The 26,433-nt window shown below is 38.2% G+C and overlaps 1 protein-coding gene across 8 annotated transcripts; it reads left to right on the forward strand.

The window, feature by feature from the left end:
• The first annotated feature begins 14,276 nt into the window (after positions 1–14,276).
• LOC137234012 (T-complex protein 1 subunit eta-like) lies at positions 14,277–21,244 on the forward strand. 8 transcript variants are annotated; one of them, XR_010947647.1, is made up of 9 exons: positions 14,277–14,750; positions 14,815–15,041; positions 15,102–15,331; positions 15,389–15,728; positions 15,782–16,070; positions 16,112–16,295; positions 16,355–16,472; positions 20,080–20,404; positions 20,464–21,244. XR_010947647.1 is itself a non-coding variant. In XM_067757661.1 (5 exons), the coding sequence occupies exons 2-4, from the start codon at positions 16,175–16,177 to the stop codon at positions 20,101–20,103; spliced, it is 279 nt and encodes a 92-aa protein (XP_067613762.1). In that variant the 5' UTR covers positions 15,900–16,070; positions 16,155–16,174; the 3' UTR covers positions 20,104–20,404; positions 20,464–21,244. The 8 variants fall into 8 exon arrangements, 3 of the variants coding, with proteins under 3 accessions (XP_067613762.1, XP_067613759.1, XP_067613760.1); XR_010947646.1 differs by having other exon boundaries at positions 16,112–16,264; positions 16,339–16,472; XR_010947645.1 differs by having other exon boundaries at positions 16,155–16,264; positions 16,322–16,472.
• Positions 21,245–26,433: the final 5,189 nt, after the last annotated feature.

Below are 26,433 nucleotides of genomic sequence, written 5' to 3' on the forward strand. Positions count from 1 at the left end.
GAACCCGTCAGGGTAATTTCTGGACTTTTCCGAGACTATTTCGGGATAATTTTGGGACCTTCCCAAGATCATTTCTGGATGGATTTCGGGATCAGTCCGGGATGCCGTCAGGGTAATTTTGGGACTATTAGGTGATCATTTGAGGACCTTTCCGGCACCACTTCTGGATGGTTTTCGGTATCCGTTCAGGATCCCGTCGGAATCATTGCGGGACTTTTTCGGGATCATTTGGGGTCCCCTCCCAAGATCATTTCTGGATGGATTTTGGGATCTGTCCGAGATCCCGTCAGGGTCATTTAAGGATGCGTTCGAGATCCCGTCAGGGTCATTTCGGGACTTCTTCGGGACTATATCGGGATCATTTCTGGATGGTTTACGGGATCCGTCTAGGATCCCTTAAGGGTCATTTCGGGACTATTAGGTGATCATTTGAGGACCTTTCCGGCATCACTTCTGGATGATTTTCGGTATCCGTTCGGGATCCTGTCGAATCATTGCGGGACATTTTCGGAATCATTTGGGATCCATTCCGGCATCATTTCTGGATGGTTTTCGGGATTTGTCCGGGATACCGTCGGGGTTATTTCGGGACCTTTTTGGGGCTAATACGGGATCATTTGGGGATCCTCTAGGGGTCGTTTCGTGACTTTTTCTGTATTATTTCGGGATCATTTTGGGACCCTTTCGGCATAATTTCGTGATGGTTTGTCGGATCCATCAGGGTCATTTCGGGACCATTTTGGGATCATTTGGGGACCCTTCCGAGATCATTTCTGGATCCGTCCGGGATGCCGTAGGAGCCATTTCGGAATTTTTTGTTACTTTTCCGGGATAGTTTTTGCACCCTTCCGGGATCATTTCTGGATCTGTGCGGGATCCCATCTGGGTCATTTCCGGACTATTTCGGGATCATTTTGGGACCCTTACGGGATCATTTCTGTATAGTTTTCGGAATCCGTCCGGGATCCCGTCTGGGGTTATTTTCGGACATTTTCGGGACTATTCCGGAATCATTTCGGGACTATTTCGCGATCATTTGGGGACCCTTCCGGCATCATTTCTGGATGGTTTTCGGGATCCCGTCGGTGTACTTTCGGGATCATTTGCGTACCTTCGAGAGATAAATTCTTGATGGTTTCCGGGATCATTACGGAACGTTTTCGGGGTTGTTTTGGGTCCCTTTAGGCATCATTTCTGGATGGTCCTCGGGATTTGTCCGGCATCCCGTCGGGTTCATTTCGGGACTTTTTCGCGACTAATACGGGATCATTCGGCATCATTTTTGGTTAGTCTTCGGGATCCTTTCCGGGTCCCATCAGGGTCATTTCGGGACTTTTTCGGCATCATTTAAGATTGGTTTTCAGGATTCGTCCGGGATCCCGTCAGGGTAATTTCTGGACTTTTCCGAGACTATTTCGGGATAATTTTGGGATCTGGATTACGGGATCATTTGCGGGCCCTTTCAGCATCATTTCTAGATAGTTGTCGGGATCCGTTCGGGATCCCGTCAGGGTCTTTTCGGAACTATTAGATCATTTGAGGACCTTTCCGGCATCATTTCTGGATAGTTTTCGGGATCCTTTCGGGGTCCAGTCAGGGTCCTTTCGGGACTTTTTCGGCATCATTTAAGAATGGTTTTCAGGATTCGTCCGGGATCCCGTCAGCGTAATTTCTGGACTTTTCCGAGACTATTTCGGGATAATTTTGGGACCTTCCCAAGATCATTTCTGGATGGATTTCGGGATCAGTCCGGGATGCCGTCAGGGTCATTTTGGTATTAGGTGATGATTTGAGAACCTTTCCGGCATCACTTCTGGATGGTTTTCGGTATCCGATCAGGATCCCGTCGGAATCATTGCGGTACTTTTTCGGGATCATTTGGGGTCCCTCCCAAGATCATTTCTGGATGGATTTCGGGATCTGTCCGGGATCCCGTCAGGGTCATTTAGGGGTGCGTTCGAGATCCCGTCAGGGTCATTTCGGGACTATATCGGGATTATTTCTGGATGGTTTATGGGATCCGTCTATGACCCCTTAAGGGTCATTTCGGGACTGTTAGGTGATCATTTGAGGACCTTTCCGGCATCACTTCTGGATGATTTTCGGTATCCGTTCGGGATCCCGTCGGAATCAATGCGGGACGTTTTCGGAATCATTTGGGATTCCTTCCGGCATCATTTCTGGATGGTCCGGGATCCCGTCGGGGTTATTTGGGGACGTTTTCGGGGCTAATGACTTTTTCTGTATTATTTCGGGATCATTTTGGGACCCTTTCGGCATAATTTATTGATGGTTTGCCGGATCCATCACGGTCATTTCGGGACCATTTTGGGATCATTTGGGGACCCTTCCGAGATCATTTCTGGATCCGTCCGGGATGCCGTAGGAGCCATTTCGGGATTTTTTGTTACTTTTCCGGTATAGTTTTTGCACCCTTCCGGGATCATTTCTGGATCTGTGCGGGATCCCATCTGGGTCATTTCTGGACTATTTCGGGATCATTTTGGGATCCTTCCGGAATCATTTCTGTATGGTTTACGCGATCCGTCGTGGATCCCCTCGGAGCCATTTCGGAACTTTTTCTGGAATATGTCGGGATAATTTAGGGAACCTTCCTGTTTATTTTCTGGATGGTTTTTGAGATCCGTCCGGGAGCCAGTCAGGGTCATTTCGGAACCTTTTCGGGATCATTTTGGAACACCTTCAGGGATCATTTCTGTGTGGTTCTCTGGATACGTCTAGAATCGTGTCGCTGTCATTTCGGGTTTTTTTGGGACTATTCGGGGAACTTTTGGAGACCCTTTCGGGGCATTTCTAGATGGTTTTCGGGATCCGTCCGCGATAGCGTGGGGGTAATTTCGTAGCTTTTTCTGGATAATTTCGGGATCATTTGGGATCCTATCAGGTTATCAGCTCATTTAGTTCTTTTTTTTTTACTCAATTACAAAAATAAAATGCATTAGACAGAAAAGAAATTTTAAACAGATAATAAGCAGGCTAACGCGAATAGCCCATATATTTAAATTTCTCCTTGCGGACGGGGCCGCGGGTAAAGACTAGTTATAATATATATTTAAAAAATATATACCCCCCTAGAACGTAAAAAAGCAAGAAAAATTAATTTTATATATTTCATTACAGTCAATACAAAAAAAGCCCCACCCCCCTGGAACCGCGCATGGTTAATAACACAAAAGCTTTGATGGGGATCGGGTTTAAGCCTCTTATATGACGCTTTTATATATGAGTATTTTTTTTATAAAGTCTTAAACAAAAAAGATTTAGCAAATTAAAAAATTTTATGTATGGGAAAAATTACATTTGTACCATATAACTCATTTTCTTCACATTTCCTCAAAACTTGATTAATTTATTTATATAGTTAGGGTTATATACTATGCAACGTACTCGGTTTCATGGTTCGAAAAGGTTAGCGTTTTTTTTTTTTTTTTTTTTTTTGTGTGTGTTTTTTTGTATTTGAGTATTGCGAATCACTTTTTAATTCTGGGTAGAATTTAAAAACAAAACTAATTTGTGTGTTGATATTTATTGAGCTTTGCGGCCGATTTCAAATTATAAGGCAAAACGCTAATTTTTCCTTTTTCTGCTATGTATTTTGATGTTATTTTGCACCTTCTTCAGGGAGCCTAGTTTATTTGACAAAACATAAAACAATTACAAAATATTCAACAATTTCACATTAAAATTTCACTTACATACATATAGTATTAAATTATAACATATAAACAAACAACTTTGAAAAAAATTCGCAATTTATTAATAATAACTTCCGACTATTTCCGTGCGCATACACGTTTATTTTCCGAAATCGCTGTTGAATAACCCTGCAAAAATCGCGAGTACTCCATGCATGCATGTATGGAGTACTCGCTATGGGCCAAGCGAGTGATCCAAATTAACCACAATTCATACAAAAAATATGGTCCTATTAACATTGCGATGTCCTAGGACTGGACCATATACTCCAGCTCCGCATTACATCAAAGTAATCCATGGAGTACCCACAGTCCAATAAACATCGTGTAGTGATTACAATCGTTAAAAACGAGCAATGATCGGCTTACAATATGTTCCTGTAGAAACATGAGTTGGTCCATTTCTGCATTACTGTGGAGTATAAATGTAAGTACTCCAGTCGACCACATGATTTTTGCAGGGAAGTGCAATTTATGTTGTCCACATCTTCTTTAAAATTGACAGCATCTTTTATTCGTTGTTGTATCCTCAGTCCTTCCAGTGTCAGTCGTTTTTGTTCTTCCCTGCAAAAATCGTTGGATCATGTGGTCCACTGGAGTACTTACCATTATACTCCACTGTAATGCAGCAATGGACCAACTCATGTTTCTGCACGAACATTTTGTAAGCCGATCATTGCTCGTTTTTAACGATTGTAATCACTACACGATGTTTATTGGACTGTGGGTACTCCATGGATTACTCTGATGTAATGCGGAGCTGGAGTATATGGTCCAGTCCTAGGACATCGCAATGTTAATTGGACCATATTTTTTGTATGAATTGTGGTTAATTTTGGAGCACTCGGTTGGTCCATAGCGAGTACTCCATACATGAATGCATGGAGTACTCGCAATTTTTGCAGGGTCTTTCTACGTCTAGTATTCGTACGTTTGTAAAGTCCGATGAATGTTTGTTGTTTGTAAGGTGGTCAGCTAAAGCTGTATTCGTTTTGTTATTTCTCGCGTCTGGTTTGTGCTCATTGACTCGAATTCCCAATGCACGTTTTTTTGTACCAATGTATATCTTGTTGCAGTTTTCTTCAACTTTAGCATTGCATTTTATTTCGTATATGACATTGTGTTGTTGTTCTTTGTCTATTTTGTCTTTTGTTTGTGTAAATATTTTATTTAGGGTACAGTGTGGTTTGTATGCAAAGCTTGTGTTGTTGTTGTTGTTCATAATTTTGTTTTGTTGTCCGTTAAGCCGGGTATGTATGTGACTCCTGTGTACACTTTATTTTCCCGTTCTTGGTTTTTTCCATAGTTCTGTGTTCCTGTTCTAATTTATTAATTGTTGTTTGTATAAACATGTTAATCACTGTATTAGGGTATCCATTTTTGAATAGGATATTTTCTATTTTCCCCCGTTCTGAACTCCTGGTCGCTATGGGTTAGGGATGCAAACGATACATCGATGTTTTTAAAACATCGATAGTATCGGGTGAAAATTCGATGTTTAACATCGATGTTTCAAAATTACTCAGTATCAAAAATTTGGCGACACATCGATGTCAACTTTGACGATGTTTTGAACATCCACATCTCTAAAGTTGCATTTATTGACGCCATTCTTTTTCTTTTGTTAAGTTGCTGCAAACTGATGTAAAAAGGGTAAGTTATTAATAATAATTGTTATAAATTATGATTGACTTCTAATGAATATTTTATACTAAATAAATAGGTGAACATCTTAATCGAAAGTACAGTATGGCCAGTGCAAAGGCGTGAGGTAAATATGTAGATCGTAAAGTAGTATCCCGGGCTTTTTGGAATAATGTCTTTATGTGGATAACACTTCATATTTACATCGCCTTTGTTTACCTTTGATAACAGCGTAATAATTTTTATTTTCAGCTACTTTGACCAACATTGCTTTTATTTAATAATGGGCTGCTTTTTGATTACTTTTAAAGTTGCTTGCACTGCTATCATTCTAATTTGTAAGTATTAATATTAAGTTAAAAGAAAATGGCACATTTTTAATAACTTCTATTTTCCACCAGCTTCTTGCCGAAATCAATATGCCGAACAAAAGTAGGGTATGGCGCTATTTTAAAAAGATAAGTGCCAACTCCGCAAAGTGTCTATTGTGCAGTAAAACTCTGAGGACTTCCGGCAATACATCAAATTTACATTGTCACTTAGATAAAATCCACGGACATGAATTGACCCAGGAGTCGGAAGAAGATTAGCTGCCCACTGCAAAGCAAACAAAAATTCGTGATTTCGCCTTCGAAAATCAAGACTATGAATGCGAAGCACAGGAGGCAAGCTGTTCTACGGCATCTACATCTTTGAGTGCAGCAAGTCTTCCATCTGAAAATGCTATAGATATAGAGTTTGTGCAACCCACCGTAAGTTCTATGTTTCAAAGAATGAAAAGCATTACTTGCAAAGATGGGGAGCGCTATCAAAAAATATTCGAAGCAATAGTTGACTTTATTGTGCTTGATAACAAACCATTTTCAGTGGTTGATGGCAAAGGCTTCTTACAGCTCATGAAAAAAGTTGTGCCACTCTACAAGGTCCCCAGCAAAGAGACATTTAAAGCACGAATAGACGAGAAATACATGGTAATGTCAAGCACATTTAAGCAGTCGCTGAAAAAAATTGATTATTATTCTCTCACTTATAATGTATGGACCGAAACTATGCAAAAAAAGTCATTTGTTGGTGTCACTATACATTTCTTGGAAAAGGCAAAACAAGTAAGTGCAACGATCGGGATTTTTGAGTTAACAGAAAGTCATACAGTGGAATACCTAAAAAGGGAGTTGACAGAAATATTTAATGAGTGGGGAATATGCGACAAAAAAGTTATGGCAGTTGTATCAGACAATGATAGCACAATGCTGAAATTAAGTAGAGAACTTTTTGGAGAAAAGAAAATGATTTCATGTTTTGCCCATTCTATCAACCTGGTAGTAACGAATGCTATTGAGAATTCGGTCAATGTTTCATTGGTAATAACACATGTTAGGAATATTGTGAAATATATAAAAAGATCCGTTAATGCCAGTGATGAACTTAGAAAAAAGCAAAAACTAGCTGGGGGCTAGATGGCCAAATTAGGAAACTGATTCTTGACGTTAAGACGAGATGGAACTCGTGCTTCTATATGCTCCAACGATTCGTTGAACTTGCTGGATTGATCACAGAAATATTGCTTTCTCGATCAGATTCAGCTCCAATGATTTCTGGTAATGAGTTAGATGTTATAAAAGATACCACTGAAATTTTGCAGCCATTTGAAACCATAACAAAGGAGTTGTCGGCTGAAAATTACGTGACTGTAAGTAAAGTTATACCACTCGTTAACTGTGTTCGAAACGTTCTTCGTACTAAAAATCTTAAACATAATTGCACTATTCAACTGAGACATGAGCTTGAGCAGCAGATAAATAAAAGATTTAATCGGTTAGAACATCACTCTATTCTTGCATTGGCTACAGTGCTGAATCCGAGGTTTAAAACATTACATCTGCAAGATCCCTTGGCTAAATGTGCAGCACTTAATACTTTGAATGCCTTCGTACAACACTTAGACGTTACAGTAAGACCTGATAATGACACCTTAGATCAAAGTGACTCCCAATGTCATGAACCGGGAAAGTTTGACATATGGGAGTACCACAACCGCTTAGCTCTTCAAAACTTAAAACAGCGACAACAGCCAGCATCGCCATTTGAAAGATATATTTCAAATGAGGTCCAGCTGTATCTTAAATCTCCTGTAAATCCAGTACATATTAACCAGAATGGGATAGAAATGTGGAAAGATCTAAAGAGTGTTTTCCCAACTCTGTACAAAGTTGCTATTCAGTACTTGCCTATAGTTGCTACGTCTGTGCCGTCTGAAAGACTATTTTCAAAAGCAGGGGCAACAATAACTCAAGCACGAAATCGTCTAAGTGGAAAAAGATTATCCAAGCTATTGTTTTTAAATACAATGAATTCTGTTTGTAATAAATAAAATCGTAGTGCAACTATTTATGTACGATGCGTACAACTTAAAACAATTTAAAGTTAATTTTTTACTTTTCACTGATCTCGGTTTTTTATATTCATAGTTTATGTTGTATATGTATATGCATAACCATGCTGCCCGTTTTCAATGAATTGCTTATCGACTTGTATGTTCATTTAATAAATAAATTCATAATGTATGTATTTATGTACGATGAGTACAAGTATGAAAAATGTTAAGTGAATTTTTGGCCTTTTGCCTGATCTCAGTTTTTTCTGTTTTCTTATTATAATTTATGTTATACATGTATATATATTGACATGTTATCTTATTTGAATGAATTGCTTAACAAATATCTTATATGTATGTATATAAGTAAATGTTTGGTCTCAGACGGAATTGAATAAAACAATAAATAAAAAAGAAAATATAAATATAAATAATATTACTTATCAGTATTTTGGTACATCGCTCCTAGAGGTAGAGCCAGCAGCTAAATACTACATATGTAAGTATTTCCCATCAGCGCTGCTGATTTGACCCAGGCGAAAATTTGAATTTGAATTTTTTGCTTTGAAAGCGCAACACAATTTTTGGTTTTGGCCGGTAACTGCATACATATATAATAAAACCTCTGCAGATTTTAAAGGGGCCTTTAAAATAAATACATTTTTCGTCGAATTTTCTTAAAAATTCCTCGATTTCGGGGTGTGTGAGCTAATGTCAGAAACCAGGACACTATATATATTACCCCACCCACTAGAGCCGCGTAGTTTTTCCATGATTTGATTCTACTGAGAAAACATCGGAAAACATCGATGCATCGATGTTTTTCTTCGGCTGTTTTTTTATCATCGATATTTATTTTGGCGATACATCGAAACATCGATGTATCGATGTTGCTCCTCAAAATTTTAATCCCTACTTAGGGTGAAAATTTTGTTAATGAAGTTTACGGCGGTATTTTTCTTCTGGCTCCATGGGTGGTTGGAATTGTAATTTATCGTTCTGGAGGAAGTTATGGTTTTACAGTACCAGTTCGTTTTGAATTTGTTGTTTTCTCTTAGAATTTCGATGTCTAGGAAGGCTAATTTTTGGTTCTTTTCTTTTTCTGTCATGAACTGGAATTTTTTATGTTGTGCGTTTTTGAGAATGTCTTCCACGTCTTGGATTTTTACAATAGCTAATATATCGTCTACATATTTGACTACGAATTTAATATATATGTGTGTTTTTAGTATTGCGAAACACTTTTTAAATCTAGGTAATATTTAAAACAAAAATATTTGATAATTCATATTATGCATTTAATTTTTTTATATTGAATTTATATTTAACAATCCAGAAAAGGTTCAAATCAAAAATTTAGCTATTCCATCTTATTCGTAATTTTTTTATTTTTTTTGTTTTTTTTTTTTTTTTGTTTATATGATGCTTACTATTCCAGCTTGTTCGTTGGTACCAAACGAGTAATTAAAAGCAAAAATTATTCGATCGGTCAATAGTCCATGAAATCTCCAAATATAATATTGGTATATGACCAAAAAAAACTAAAAATACAAAAACAATTTTTATTATTTTAAATAAATGTTGCGTTTCATATGTAGTATGTATATTCGTACCCAATTAAAATTGAGAAACTAACATATTTAGTTTTCTGTATCATAGTCGAGGTTTTGCGGTAGGAGTAGTAGAGATTTCACTTCTTCGGATATTTCCTCATGCTTACTAGGTAATTTCGATCTCCTCGATGAAATAAATGGGTCAGAAGTAACTGGATTCATCGGTAGCTTTTTTATATAATGTGGCCAAGCTACTTCCTTCTGTAACAATACACTGTTTGTATCTTTAAACACTTGATCTTTGGATCCTGATTTTTTCCATCTTCTATGCAGATTGAAGCAGTATTTTGAGCAAAAGGCTTTTAAACTGTTCAAATTTTTATCATTAAGATGTATCAAAATTTTGGATTTAATACAATTGTATAAAAATATATAGTCGTTAATATTGCCACATTCTTTCAGTTTTTCAAATAAATCAGAATTTGTCACTAAATCACAATCCATTTCGAAAACAGCGAGTCGTAGATGCCCAAAACTTCAATAATTTTCTCAACTTTTGTTTCATGGCCTACTATCAACTCTTTGTAACCTTTTCATAGCAAGTAAATCTAAGCGTCACTTTGATTTCATGGCCAACTATTAACTCTGTATAACCTCTAAGATTCGTCGAGATTTCGCGAATTTTGCACACATTGTTAAAAAAAGTTGAAAGCTTCTGGGTTAGACCTTAATACATATTTTTAATGAGAAATAGTAAAACTTATTTTAGTGAAACCAAAATTGCTGGAAATTGGAAAAAATACCTAGATGTATACTAGGCCGGGTCGATTTGTGGGCAGGCACAAAAATCGCCCATTGCTCTGTGAAAATCATATTCTAGGGATCAAAATAAGAAACTTTTCCCAAGGAACCATACCTCTAAAACGAATTCTGATGTCCCCCAATTGGGGTCAAACTTTTGGGTAGGGGCAAATTTTGAGAAATCCCACTTTGACCCATTTAGAGTGCTCCAATCGAGTCCAAATGTATGACCGACCACCACTAACTTTGGAGGCCCGACCCACCGATGCCAGTGGCATACCCCCTGGAACCCCCTGGGGGTTCACCATACAAACATTTCAAAAAATCGCCGGTTTTGCACTTTACATGAAAAAATCAGCGAATTGCCTATGTTTTTTTCTTTTTGGAGTTTATTTTTCTCTTTAGAAATTTATTTAGTCAGAACAAATGTAAATGAAAAAATGAATTTAACTTAGTAATAGAAAAGAAATTATTAGAAATTAGCGTTTTTACAACCCTTTTAAAACCAAGGCATCACTGTGATGCATTTGCATGTCGTAAACATAGTTGTGTGGGTTTTTTATTCAACCGTTTTAAAAAATGAAGGTATCACTGTGACACAATTGCAGATCGTAAAATTTCTCGTATTGTTTTTTTTAAGCACCGCAAGACACAGCAGGTAGAATTGAAATTACCATTTCATTCTTATTACCTCGTCTCGTAGATCATATATAACGCAACAGTTTTTGTGAATGCATTAAGTCGTTGTGAAGAACTCAAAGTGTGAAGTGTTAATTTCAGATAAAAAAATATTTCAAAAAAATAATAAGTGAAGTGTCCATTCCAAATCAAAAAGTTTACAATGAATCCACCATCCTCTACACCGCAAGATGAAGCAACTACATCAACAACTATCGAAAACCCAATGAGTCATATACCCAAGCATGATGTTACTGTTTTTGGTGTGTCTACTGATTTAACTGATCTTAATTTACCAACCCATCTGGATATCTTGAGATATTATTTTTACTTAAGCGAACGTGCTAAAACAGAACAAAAAAAGTTGTCCCATAAATCAGTCACTATTCAAGTACAAGATAAGTTGATTGGAATTTGGGAAAACTTGGTATGGAAATAATGCTGAAAAAAAGTGTATTTAATAAATTGCTTAACAAGTATCAAGAGCAAATCAAGAGAAGAAACAACACACAATTTACAGAGTATGTAAAATCTCTGGAAACTATTTTTTACTTGTGAAACTCTTCCGGTAAGTTATCGCTATCACTCATTTATTATAATTGTCAACCATTTTTAATTATTTTATTATTATATATTTTCAGGTGGTGGACGGCTTCCAGAAAATTGAGTTGCAAAATATGCCCCCTGCTCCAGAAAATACTTATATGACATGGTCCATGCAATTTCTAGCGGCGTGGTTCCGGTGGATCTGGCTAACATCAAACCAGGGAAAATTGTACATTCTCGGTGGCTTACCAAGGCCGCTTGATTATTGCGATTATATGTGACAATGGAAAATACAGATGCAAATTTAAGAATTCTGGTTGAATTTATAATTAAATGTTATGTGTCAATGTACTTCAATATCAAGTATTACAGCTCTGTCGTGTACGGCAGTGCATTATTTTTCAAGTTCATTGGTTGGTCACGATTTCTGGCGACGACATTAGAGAGCCGTGCGAAATTGCCAGATTTGAAAGTAAAAAAGACTTCAAACAATAATTTTTTTTTAGTTTCTTTTCTATAACTCACTTAAATTAATTTTTTCATTTACATATGTTCTGACTAAATAAATTTCTTAAGAGAAAAAATTTATGTTATTTTAAATAAATAATAAATATTATTATAAATAAATAAATAAAAATAAAGAAAAAACATAGCAATTTAGCTGATTTTTTCATGTAAAGTGCAAAACCGGCGATTTTTTGAAAAGTTTGTCTAGTGAACCCCCAAGGGGGTTCCAGGGGGTGTTCCACTGGCATCGGTGGGTCGGGCCTCCAAAGTTAGTGGGGGTCGGTCATACATTTGGACTCGATTGGAGCACTCTAAATGGGTCAAAGTGGGATTTTTCAAAATTTGCTCCTACCCAAAAGTTCGACCCAAATTGGGGGACAGGTATGGTTCCTTCGGCAAAGTTTCTTATTTTGATCCCTAGAATACGATTTTCACAGAGCAATGAGCGATTTTTAAATCGACCCGCCCTAATGTATACATATGCTCGTTAGGGTATGTCGATATGAAAGACGGTTACTAAAAGTGTCATAAATTTTTTAAATTAGGTTTTACGAAAAAATGTTATATAACAATAAATTATGGGAAAAGATCACAAAATACGAAAATGTACATTTAAAGTCCTAAGTCCCAACATTTCAATTTCGGTCCACTGTGCGCCAGCGCATCACTAACGCTGCCGCCGCCGATAAAATGATCGGCGTAAACTTCTAATATGTACATATATATGTACATTGATGTACATAAATGCACTAAGATGTAAGACGTTAAAAACAAAGTTACTAAAATCAACAATGAAAGACATTCTGTGGGCTGGCTGCATCAACATGCTTTAGTATCAGGCTAAAGGAGACAGAACTGGTAAGCCATAGTGCCACCGAACCAAATCAAAACTTCTCGCTTCACCGCCCAAACACACCCTCTTCACTACGAACTCTGTGATATGAATGATGCATATTAAAGCAGAACAGTCTCCACAACGTCGCAAGCCCACAAGGGAAAAGTTAGAGCGCTTACCAAACGGCTTGGGACTAAAGAAAATAACAATAAAAAATTTAAATTAAGAACAAAACCTTCTTTCAACAAATACTACTAGTGCCGCCGTGGACCATGACTGCGAGGTCGAATCGCATGCCTAATACGTTGACAATAAAACAGTAGGCAATCGACAGCTCTGCACAAAATCTTCCACAATGCCAGGACTACAACTCCATACATACGTATGTATGTACACATACATATATAATAGCTGCTTTTTTTGCAAGAGAGCTTGAAAAAACGCTTCAATCAGCTAAACAGTTTCATCTTGGGGGAAACATACAGGTGGTGGAAGGAAATTAGCTAATTGGTACTTTTTTTTAGCTGCTTTGACATTTCTACTTGTAGCTCACTACGTTTTGGACACTAATCCAGAGAACTACAGAAACAACCCTGCAAAAATCGTGTAACCAAAAACGCACACAGACACGAAATTTTGACAGGGGTGACGATTTGGAATGAAAAATTCTCCAAATGAAATAGCATGTTGACAAATTTAGCTTTCCCACAATGTATCGTGCTCTCTCGCACCTATTATTTTTATAGGGATAGCAAAATACGTCATTTTTGCGTGCAAAAAAATCCGCCATTTCTAATTCAGCAGAGACAGCAAAACATTTGGTGGTCGAAAATTTTTTCAATTTTGAGAGTTTTAAATGGAATATCTCCGGAAAGATTTAAAATTAAGAGGGAGTTCTCCAGATCACATATATATATATATATTTTAAAGTGCGCAAACTTATAATTTAAAAGTTATTTGGTGTTAAAGTTTGCAAATTTCTATACAAATTTTATATGTGTATACGTATATATATGTGGCAGCACAGCTTTGTAATGTCATCAATAAAATATATGTATATATATATATATATATGTGCATGTTGCTACAAAAGCGCGATTGATTTAATAAAAACATTTATAATAAGTGAAAACAATGCAAAAATGAAATGTGAAATATACAAAAATGCAATTTAAGTTTATCGTTGCCAATTTATATAGATAAGTATGTGGATTAAGGTTTTGAAAGATGTGTAAATTGTAATTTAAAGTGCTATAGAAATTTGCTAAATTTGCAAACTTTAACAACAAATAACTTTTAAGTTATAAGTTTGCATACTTTAAAATATATATATTTGTGATCGGGAGAACTCCCTCTTTCATTTGATACCAAGTTTTACCCCTAACTCGGGGGGTGCTATTCTAAAATTTTCCCAAAGTCTAATATACAATGATTTTTGCTGTTTATTTCGACAACAATTTTTTATTTGATTTTTGTGCTCATCGAAAGACATCACAATTATGTAGCACCATGCCGCGAATTATGATAAAAATGGTGTGTGGAGAAACACTGAGGGAGGTAAGCATTTGACGCGACTGGTTACTCTTGGCCGTTTATTAACTAAATTGATGACTTTCAGGATGAAATCCTCAAAGCAGCTGTAATGAAATATGGTAAAAACCAGTGGTCACGTATTGCATAACTGCTGCACCGCAAATCTGCCAAGCAATGTAAGGCACGCTGGTACGAATGGCTTGATCCTAGCATAAAGAAGACAGAATGGTCATGGGAGAAGGATGAAAAGCTTTTGCATTTTGCCAAATTAATACCAACACAATGGCGTACAATTGCGCCGATTATTTCAGAGGGTTAACTGGCACCAATTGTTCACATCAAATTGTTAGGTACAGGATTCGCCACGGGTAGGTGAGGTTGGCAATCACAACCCCCTGAATCATTTTGGTCGGCAGGTATGCCGCGGATATATTCTTGGCACTTGTTATTGATGGCTTTTATGATGCCACCAACGCAACCTGGACAGACGCCAATGCTCAGTCAACCACCCAAGCCGGGTCAACCTCCAATACCCGGACACGTCCGGACGTCCTGGTTATAATGTATGTTAATACAACTAATAATTTACAAATTTGCTGATGATTATTTTTGTGTTATTTTCTTTAGCAACCACCTGCACCTGTTACAGGTAAATATCAACAGCCGCAACAGTATGATCAAGCCCAACGCCGTTTAGATCCCGATCAGATGCCAAATCCGATAAGCGTTATAATTGAAAATAAAAATAGCGCTGGTGGTGCTTTTATTACTAATGAACAGGGTTTATTACCACCATTGGTGACCACAAAATATGTGGTAGAAGATCAGGGTAACTCCTCGCCACGTTACGTTAGGTATCGATAATCGAAATTAATGTTTTGTTTGGCAATTACATTGATCTTTCTTCGCTGCAGGTCGTCTTTGTATTGCATACCTGCAACAGCTGATTTATTAAAAACAACAGCTTTGTCCATTAAACTTACCGTCTCACCAATGGCACGCACGGTTGAGGGTGAATATGAGCCACCCATTGTAAATTTTGGTGAATTGGGTGCAATTAGATGCAATCGTTGCAAGGCTCAATAGCAACTTGTAGATGCTGGTCGTCGTTTCCAATGTCTAATGTGTAAAGTAACAAGAGATGGTAAAAAAAATATTTCACTTTTACTTGTCTTCATTGATCCATATTTTTTCTCAACAGTGCCAACTGCATATTTCCAACATTTGGGCCATACCGGACAGCGTGTCGATAAATATGAATGTCTTGAACTTGTATTGGGTACATGAGTATTTGTGTAAACAATGATTGGGTACCGATAGCTCTCATGGTAAACCTAAACTCATATCCAACATCAATGCCTCGCATTCAATTGTGGCACTGTACGCACTACATTGGGTTCACGTAGTATTGACAAGCATATTGTTGATTCCAGTGGTAAGGCCACAATTTCAAATGATGGGGAAACCATTATGAAACCATTGGATATTGTGAATCCAGCCGTAAAACTCTAGTAGACATCGCCAAATCTCAAAATGCTGAGGTAAGTTTTTTGTTATATTAGAATGTGTAGAATAAAAATGTTTCTCTTATCAGGTCGGCGATGGCACCACTTCAGTAGTATTTTAAGCATGTGAAATCTTAAAACAAGTTAAGTCAGATGTTGCGGAAGGCGTGAATGCACGTATCATCATTAAAGCTATACGTAAAGCATTACAATTATGCATGCTAAAATATGACATGGTTGTACATGTCGAAGCGCCAATCAAAGGAGCAACAAAGTGTTATTGGAAAAATGATCTGCCACAGCAATGTCCTCTAATGTCCAAGAGTATCAGAAAATTGTTGATGCTGAATGGCGTATTCTGTAGAATAAACTAGCTAAGTAAGGCGCCAATGTTGCCAATTGGTGATGTTGATACACAGTATTTTGCAGATCGTGATATGTTCTGTGCTGTTCATGTACCAGAAGAAGATTGGAAACGTAGAATGAAAGCTTGTGGTGGTGCTGTTATGACTACAGCTAATGATATTAATTCAAGTGTTTTGGGTCAATGTGATTACTTTGAAGAACGTCAGGTTGGTGGTGAACGTTTCAACATTTTCCAAGGTTTGACATTAATTTCATTTTTATAGTTTATAATTATTTAAAGGTTGCGTTAATGCTAGAACAAGTACATTGATTTTACGTGGCAGTGTTGAACAATTTTTGGAAGAAACTGAGCTTCGTTACATGATGCTAAATTGCTTGTGCGGCGTACAATTAAACATGATTCTGTTGTTGCTGGTAAGTCAAAATACAAATTGAAAAAAATGTCTAATCTTAGGGCCTCATTCTCTATTACGAAACGAACTTTCGATGCGGATCAGAGACGAATCGCTAGTGTATTTGCACTATGTTAAACAATGGCAACTTATCACTTGACAATTACTTTTGCCTTCCTGTTAGTTAGAAAGGTAAAGACCGAACGAAAATGATAGAGAATACCATTGCTAGACGATATCGTTTGCAGGCGAATCGAAGCCTTTAAATTGTTAAGTAATATAATGAAAAGATTGTGTCCAAATACCCCCAGCGGGTTAGGGGTCAGAATTTATCTGCGGTAGGTATGCCTGTCGTAAGAGGCGACTAAAATACCAGATTCAAGGGGCTGTGTAGCGCAACCCTTCAGGTTGCCAGCGCAATATATAGCTTCTCCAAACCCAATTGTCAACCTCACCTATCCGCGGCGAATCCTGTTTCACTAACAGACAAGGATCTGGGGGGGGGGGGGGGGGTGGATAGGGACGGATGGCCTGAAGGTTTAATGTGGCCACATAAATCGTTCCCAAGATAGTCGGGCTAGCACTTTAATGGTGCTGTGTTGCTGGAGCGTACCGGATCTGTATCCGGCTAAAGGACCATCACATCGATAACACTCCCCAAACCCTTCGGGGAGCAACCTTATCGCTACAAAAACAACAACAACATTGTGTCCAAATCCCGAAAAAAAACTATAAAATTTGTGTCAGTGAAATGATAATTATTGCTTTTGGTTGTTAGTTTTGAGGCATCGTCATCGAGTTCCTTCTGATCGTATATGCCGGTTCTTTTGCATTCTTTTACATGCATAAAGTGCCGTTGAAGCCTTCCTCACCCTCTCCTCCACGTTGAGCTTCCATGACAGCTTACTGTCTAGGATCATTCCTAGATAATTTGGGCAAGGTTTCTCCCGTAGGGTCGCCCCTCCTAACTTAGGCCTGGTCCAATTAGGGACCTTGTACCTCTTTGTAAACAAGACCATATGCAACGTCATCTGCGTAAACCGTAAGTTTTTCTGGTCCCTCGTAGAATCCCCTAAGCAGCTGGTTAATGACCAGCGTCCACAGCAGAGCTGATAGCACCCCTCCCTGTGGAGTGCCCCTGTCCACTAATTTCGTGGCCGCGTACGATCCCCATTGCGATGTAATCTTACTGCAGTTTAACATGCAGTCGATCCATCTGGGTAAGGCTTGATGTACTTTAACGTAATTAAGACCATCAATAATCGCTCATTTAGAAAGCCCCGGCAATGCTTAAGAAGACTTCTAGAGCATATTCCTTATATTCCAGGGCTTTTTCTATGCCTATTACCACCCTATGCAATGCGGTGTCTACTGACTTGCCTTTGGTGTACGCCTGTTGTGTTGTGGAGAGCAGCTTTTCATCCACGTTGGACTTTATGTACACATCTAGCAGCCTCTCAAAGGTTTTGAGCAGAAATGATGGTAAGCTATTGGGTCTATAATCTTTGGGATACACGTGACCGATCTTCCCCGCCTTTGGTAGGAAAGCTACACGAGCAGTTCTCTAAGAGTGCGGTACATGATTCAGTTTATGCACCCATCGAATATTATTTTAAGCCATCCCACGACCGCCCTACTTGAAACTTGTAGCATGGCCGGACATGTACCATCTGAGCCCGGCGATTTCACCACCACTACGAGGTCCTCAGTAGTGTAATTAGGCAGCATATATGAATGCAGCTGTTTCCTTACCATTACTACAGCTCGCACCCGTCCTTCCGTTTGCGCATAGTAAACGCCAAATCCGCGCGCGCTAGTTCCAGAAACCTTTCCTCCCGATGGAAGCCACGGCTCCTGGATCAGCGCGTTAGGAGGAGGAGTTCGCTCGACGCCACTTTACTGTGTTGGAGGTTTATCTGTAGGACTCGCAGCACCAATGGGCTGCTTGTCCCCCTCCAGCACCTTCATCGGGACGTCGTCGTCCTCCCCTAGCCCTTTTGGTTTAGAGTGTTCGAAGCCCCCTTCAGACTCTTGTACCTGTTGTGCCGGGTGTTCCTCTGTGCGACTCACAGCACCATCTGGCTGTTGGTTCCCTTCTAACACATTCGGAGTGACGTGGGCTACCTCCACCTGTCTTTTTTCCCTTAGGCTTTTGAGGTCCTTTTCGACTTCGCCCACGTCCAGCGTGTTAGGACTTTAATACCCGCGACTTCTTTTCCTGAGTCGCATATAAATTTTGCCTGTACCTAAGGACATTTTTCCAAGCTGCGCGTACAATATATCCTCCGCCTGCTTGTTTATTTGGAAAATGTATAACTGACCTTCCTCCGTAGGCCGAGATACAGTAAGTACCTTCCAATCCTGTGTCGGTATGTTCGGATTCTGATTCTGAAAAAGTCGCATTGTATCCTCCGACTTCATCACGCATGGTATCCATACCTTAACTTTTGGTACCTTGGGGATTTGCGCTTTATCCACCATCTCAAAACGCGCGTTCGTGCCCTGCCTTTGGGGGTTTGGAACCACTTCCTCCAGCCACGCAAGCTCGCGATGTTGTCGCACGCTATCATCTTCATACCATTATACCATCCCCCGAATCAAAGGTTGGAAGGAGTTACTTGGTTATTCCCGCATCATCTTAAGCTCCTTTTCTACAGATCTCCACCTTTCACTAGTCATCTGTTCGAAAGGACTGCTACGATCAACCAGCGCCACAGTCAGTGACTGCTTTGCCACATCACTCATTTTCTCGGGAAAAGCCGGCGTCTTAGTGTTATTTCCCTTTGGCACCTCCGAGAAAGCCGGAGTCTTAGCTCCCTCTAGCACCTCCGAGAAAGTAGGAGTCTTAGCGTTATCTCCCTTTGGCTTATCTCCTACTTCCATAGTTGGAACTTCCCTCTGACTCGCAGCCTTCGAGGTAGTTGCTACCTCGCTATTGGGGCCCATCTCTCTTACAGCTTTGGGCCTACTTGTCTTGTCTATGGGACTGCCCTGCGTCGCGGCTCTGGGACTGGGCCCTTTCTGCCATTCGACGCTTCTTCCTCCTCATACCGGTTGCAGAACCGAGGGTTTCTCGCAGCAAACCTTTTGAACTGCCTTCGACCTACTTCTACCGCCTCATGAGCCTATGCCAAGCGCTCGATCTCCTCTTCTGTTGGGTCCACCACTGCTCCCAAGCACGGTCGACATTTGGCATGTTTTAAATAAGGTCACCGATGATTTGGTTGATGAAAATAGGTTTCGCGAGGCGACAAAACTGGAGAGATTGGGGAGATAGCTGTTTATTTTATTACAAAGTTCATCGATGTAGGAAACAATAGCATAGGCGTAGAAGCAATAGTGACTCCTGGTGGTAAAGGTAGCTATTGATATGTAGAAGTTAAGCAGAAGTTTGAGTATGAGTTTTTTTAAGTTATAGCAAAAAAAGCGTTGAGGATTTTTAATATCTTACCAGGTACCTTCGTACATGTTTCTAAGAATGAAGAATAAAACCTATTCAAACTCAATTTTCACCAGGACAAAGCCGCTGAGACTTCGCTATACTTTAACATACAATACGTTACCCCATTTTAGCACAACTATCATTTTTTGATTTTATTAAATTTTATAAAATGTTTCTTCCTCTACAGTTCTATTTCGGTATTGGATGGTAAATATGGCTTTCACATTTTCTCCATCAATAACTGTGAAAGGGTCGAAGAAATCTATGCGTGTAAATCTCACATATTATCTTGGTCGAGCGTTTCTTCAATAGCTCTCTAGTGGTGATGGTGACAGCAGAGAAACCCAAATGTTTACAAATGTTACACTTCAAAAAGAATCAAAATATCTTCCATTGCGTCTACGGCTCAAATACCCACAGTATATGAATGAATCGGTTGCACGAACTGGGTCTGAATACTGAAACAGTACACATATTCAAAATCGATGAGGAGGCTGTGATGATGGTATAGGGTGAGTTGTTGAATAACATACGAAAACCACTTTAACCCATCTATATATTTGCATTACAGCTAAAGCTTTACAAACAGCAAAATTGCTGGCGCCAAGCAATTGGAAAAGGCAGTGAAGCATTCATAACACTGTACGGATGGTGTAAAGTTAGAAACTGCTGTTGTAACAGCTGCCACCGACACAACGGTCATCTCTACTTCGCCGAGTAGCGGCTCGTCCGACTATCTATCGAAGACAGTATAATCATATCTTTTGCCAACACAGGTTAGCGATGTGCTTGCACAGGAAAAGATTTCAATTGGAAAACAAAAACCAATTAAGAGAGTTTATTTATTGTTAAAGCATTTTCTTTTCTTTATATCAACAGTATTAATTTAAGTTGCAATATCACGTACATATATAATAAGGGATGTGATACGATTGCTGTCGGAATTAGATTTGAAACCAATCAATACTCCTGCTTTGGGTTGCAGAATTTTTGCTTGAATGATTAGATTTAGAACAATAATAAGTCTTGACTCAATTAATAGTCGTACATTTTTAAGTTCTTCAATTACGACAGCAATCGGATCCACGACACCTTTGAATATTCTTGATCTGAATTTCTACTAAGCTTTAAGTTGTAGATTATTCAAATAATTGGAGTTTTTTCTGAAGCTTAAAATTATTTTTTGCTCGCTTAGAAGAGATTTCAATTGGAAAACAAAAACCAATTAAGCGAGTTTATTTATTATTAAAGTTCTTCTGTTTTATATGAACTGGATTAATATAAGTTCCAAGTTCATGTACATATATAATAATATTGAAAATAATAAATATTGAAAATTCAATTTTTTTGGTTCATATTTTATTCATATGGCTGCTCCAGGTAAAGTAAATCTGCAGGTAAAATTCACGTTATATGGCGGTTATATAAATGGTAAAACCGCAGTAAAATTGATTGTCAAATGACTCGGAAATGTAGAGTGAAATGACGGAAAAATGACCGCCATTTGACGAGCATTGTGACGTGTGTGAGCAGCACAGTGCTATTCTCACATCCTATAAGTGGGAGCGGAATGCACGATCACATTAATAGGAACGAAACGGAAAATTTGGTCACAAAAGTTCATCACGCCCATGCAAACGTGACTATGAATATAACCGCTGCAGAAAGTCACAATGACCGTAAAATGACTAGTAAAATGACGTGGAGCGTTTTTGCAGGGAAGATACATGGAATGCGTGTGTTTGTGTGATGTATGTTACCCTGCCGCCACGCTTGGTCGTACGACCACCTGTACGACAAGGCGGGATCAGCTGTCCAGCATTATATAAGGCGAAAGAACCGTCCTCCACAGCAGCGCCTCTTACTGTGGTAAGGGCATCAATACTTCCCGAGGTGGCCCGGTATCGGAAAGGCTCCGTTCCACGGGTATTCTGACAGGACACTGCCTTCTGGCGTCACATGCTTTAAAATAGGCTTGGTCAGTGATAGCAGATGTAGGAAGTGCGGGTTGGGGGAGGAAACGATCGAGCACGTTCTGTGCTCATGCCCTGCGCTTGCCAGGTTAAGACTCCAGCTATTAGGAGTGATACAGCTGTCATATCTAGAAGCAGCAAGTGGCTTAAGTCCTAGGAAGCTTCTAGTATTTGCCAAGAGAACATAGTTATTTTATAACATTGGTCCTGGTTTTTGATAGGGTTTTTCAGTTTGGTCGTTAAAACAAACTTCTGGTAACACTACGGACTCATTCAGTCTATGTGAGGTCCTCATGGACCGGCCAGTTCAACCTAGCCTAACCTGCCGCCATGCTTTTATTGTGCTATTTTCGTTTATCTGCACATTCGTATGTACATATCTTTCGCTCGTTCACAATAGGGCCCTTCTTTAGTCGACTGTTGCTTAAGCGATTTCATCTCAAACCGGTTAACCAACTCAACTAGCTTGGATTGTGTTGTTGTCGTCTGTGCAATTTCCCAATCTACCTCGCGAATATATGTAAGTGTTGATCAATCATTGAGTGATTATTTTCTGATCTGTATTTTTGATCAACTCAACGGTTGGAATTTTACCTCAAATTACTAATGATAAATTTTTTCCGCTACATTCGCTCAACCTGTTTATTCGACATCTTAAAATGTTGGTTATGAATAGAATTTTTCCTCTTAATATTATACTATAGTGTGAAAAATAATGTAAGAAGTCCTTTTCTTTTAAATTTAAGGATAAATATTTCAATTGGCAGGTGGTCGTCGATCAGAGGACAAATTTTCTATCACTCAACTGACGGAAACATGTTTACAACGTATCAACCAAAATAGTGTTCGCTGAAAGCGCCCATTGCTTGCATGTGATACGAGAGCATTGAAAGTGAAGCAGATTAAAGGCCCCATTACTGATACTTAGCATAGACTTGACTACACTTGGCGTAAACTTGGCAACTTAGCCTTACTATACTCCACTTAGCGCATACAATCTGGCATCATAATCAATAAATGTCAATTTGTATGACAAAATGTCAAAATGAAATGGAAACAAACAAATGGCATCTAACAATGTAAACGTCACTTAGAACTTACATACATAGAAAACCAAAATTCAACAGACTTCTAAGTCAAGTGTTGCTAAGACGGCCCATACATGAGACGAAAGCCATGCGCAAATATAAAACACCGGAATTTGTGCAAATGAAAATTTTGACATACACGGCTCAAAAACACTGCGCAATATTCATTTTTAATGTAGGGCAACAAATGAAACATGTGTTTTAATTGTATAAAAAAGGCACTAATTGTATAAACAAAACACTATTTATTTTCCACAGTGCTGGTAATTCACAGTATAAGTCGAAAAACTCGCACCAGAAGCGTTTATTTTCCATTGTATTTATAATTTTTATATTTTAGTTGCAAGACCAGCTCAACTCATTGCAGCACTGCGCAATATTCATTTTTCAACTAGCGCAACAAATGAAACGTGTTCTAATTGTATAAAAAATTATTATGTATTATTGAATTTGTGTGAATTCCTGTTACAAGCCATCTGTAGCTGTCCTTACGCCTTCGATATTAACATTTTTAAGCAATAATTACTGATGCGACACACGAAGAAAAAAGCATGTGCAATATTTGCAGACATGCGTAAATATCAAAATCGTTTTGATTTTAGCGCAGTTCTCTGCGCAAATAGCGCAACCAGTGCACACACCGGGCAAATCGTTGTGCAAATTGGTAATTGGCACAAGGATACTTGAGCCGTGTAATTGGCGTATAAGTTTTGAGTAATGATTAACATGCAATGTTCATTTAACAGAACTGTAAATGACAGTTCTCACGCCAAGTCAAGTCTATGCTAATAGCTTAATTCAGTAAGCCGTCTCTAGTCACTATTAGAGACTATTTGGGGTGAAAATCACTTTTGAGACAATTTGCCATTCTGTAAGCTGTCTCGCGTCTCCAGCCTCACAAAAGCAATCACTAATTTGTGAGCTGGGCCGGGGTAGATCACAAACGTGAAAATTTCAGAAAAATTATGAAAATTATTTGCGAAAAACGCTTTTAATATATTCTTTTTATTCTTCAAATTAAAATAAGCATAGAAAAAAATAAAAAATAGAAAATACTTAAAAAAAACATCGAACTCTAGTGGCGCCGCTGAGATTCGAACCTACAAACTTTCGGATTTTCTATAAAAGTTGTGAACGGTGTCTTAGCGAGCTCAGCCACAACACCACTTAACATTGCGTTGACAAAATGCAATGCTATATTATTTGTTCAATGTATGAGTAAATTGTCATTTTGGTGAATTTCGTTGATATGGTGAATTGTTTTTGTGACTTTCGTTTACTGAATACCGAAATCATCTCAAGTCACAAAAATTGTCTCTAAAGGAAAATCTCAAATTTAGAGACTTGAGATGAGACTGAATTACAGAATTCAGCCGTAAGTATCAGTAATGGGGCCTTAACTGTTGATGCTTAATCGGCGAAACTGCAGTCAACGCAGTTTGAGTCCAACAATAAGTTTTGTGAGATAAAATCAATAACTTTCATTACCTGGTCCTATGTTAAATACAGAGCCTCTAATAGTAAATAACTATGCGATTCTTGAAACTTCTATGACGGGATTTACAGTTTTATACGATAGGACTAGTCCCGGAATAACTCGGATTCATATCTGGAGAAATCTGGAGGCATGTTCTGAAAATTGGTGGATTTGAAATTTTATTAGAAATAGCAATTCGCACGATTTCTTTTTTGGGTGGTCTGGAAAGCGTTCCATTTTGTAAGGTTTGAAGCAACTTTTGATTTTATTATTTTTCGCGAATTAAATAAAAAATATAAAAATTGACTATGCTGGATCACCAACGCTGAGCACGACGGGTGCACTGCATACTTCAATAAATTTATTTATAGATTATCTTCTACTATAATATTTGTGAAATTATGTCGTTATGTATGTTTGGACTTGCAGCCTAAACCGCAGAATGGAATCTAACGAAATTTTGCCATGACATACCCTGAGTGCTTCAATCTATGGTAGGCTATATAAAAAAAGTTTTCGACAAGGGGCATGGCACCTCCCATACAACTAGAATTTTTCGTTGTCAATATATCTGAAAGTATTAAATCTAGACGACTGAAATTAGGTGAGGAGGTATATAAGACCTACCCCCTCGGGCAAAATTGGGGATAGCGAAAAAGGGGCGTGGCATCTCCCATACAAATGGGGTTGGGATTAGTCTAATATAATAGCCTATATAGTACTGCTTTTATTTATACCCGAACGACGTCGGGTACTCTGCTAGTATTCAATATATACATCAATTGGTAAAGATTATCTCATTTTAAAATTTAAGCTTAATAATTTAAAGTTTTTTTTTTGAAACTGAGTCGAGCACTGTGCGTGCGAATGTGTGACTTTTCAATGATCAGCTGTAAGATTTACAAAGTACGTGGCGCTGAGTCGGGTAAAGTCTTTGGAAGGATTGAGGACTTAGATTGTCACAAATTGTCAGGAAAGAGTCCTTGTAATAATGAGTCACTAAATGAACTAAATAGAATGAGAAATAATAGGCAATTAAATAAAGACTAAAAACTTGAAAATAAAATAATTAAAAAAAAATTTTTAAGTTAAACGGTTTTATTGAAAACAATACTTACATGAAGTAATAATAATACTAAAAGCTAGAAAATAATTAGATTGTTTTCAATAAAACCGTTTAACTTAAACAATTTTTTAGAATTATTTTATTTTTATATATAAGACGAAAAAAATGTATAAATAAGATATAGACAGTTACTTGACTTCACGAACAAAGCAATTGGTCAGCCGCTAATATGCTACGCGTTACCAGGTTGTTCGAGTGATATCAATGGCTTTTGATTAACGGTTTGCAAAACTTTTAAAAGCTGCTAACACCATCCACCAAAATTCCACAATAGAACGAACATTGCATGACAAATTAAATTGTATTAAAATTTTATGAAGTTAGCACCATTCATAATTTTATTGGAGTTAGTGATTCCGGAAAAGAAACACCACTATATGCACAAATCTTTCACAAAGCACAAATCGTCCCCAATCCACCATTATCAACAAGTCGGTTTAAGTTAAATGCGAAGCTTTTACTGCATCGTCGACATAATCTCAATTTATTCTCAAGTCATGGTTTTAATTGGCTGAACTCTGTTGATCTTAAACACGTAGACCATCGGTACCTACTTGGTAAAGTATCGGCGAAATATATCGAGGCAAAGTATCGATACTTTACTCAGTATTTGGAAAAAGGTATAGAGCACGAAATACTACGAGTATTTTTTGGAAAAGTATAACATCATAAAATCTTGAAGGCTTTCCACATATTTTTGATGATCCATGATACCATCAATTTTATATATTTCGGACCCACACCATGGTACGAAAAACAGCCCCAAACCATTATTTTTGCTCCACCATGTTTTACTGTCTTTATTGTAAACTGAGGCCGATTAGCTGCATTTTGTGGTCTTCTTATATACAGCCGCCGACCTTTGGAACCAAAAAGT

Source organism: Eurosta solidaginis, chromosome 5 (genome assembly GCF_040869045.1).
Source record: "Eurosta solidaginis isolate ZX-2024a chromosome 5, ASM4086904v1, whole genome shotgun sequence".
NCBI classification, from domain to species: domain Eukaryota; kingdom Metazoa; phylum Arthropoda; class Insecta; order Diptera; family Tephritidae; genus Eurosta; species Eurosta solidaginis.

Bases quoted from the DNA above. Each gene is read 5' to 3' on its own strand.
- LOC137234012 (XM_067757658.1), top strand. From the start codon at position 16,130: ATGTTCTGTGCTGTTCATGTACCAGAAGAAGATTGGAAACGTAGAATG. The intron at 16,296-16,338 runs GTTTGACATTAA...AATTATTTAAAG, and splicing joins ACGTTTCAACATTTTCCAAG to GTTGCGTTAATGCTAGAACA. The intron at 16,473-20,079 runs GTAAGTCAAAAT...CTTCCTCTACAG, and splicing joins ACATGATTCTGTTGTTGCTG to TTCTATTTCGGTATTGGATG.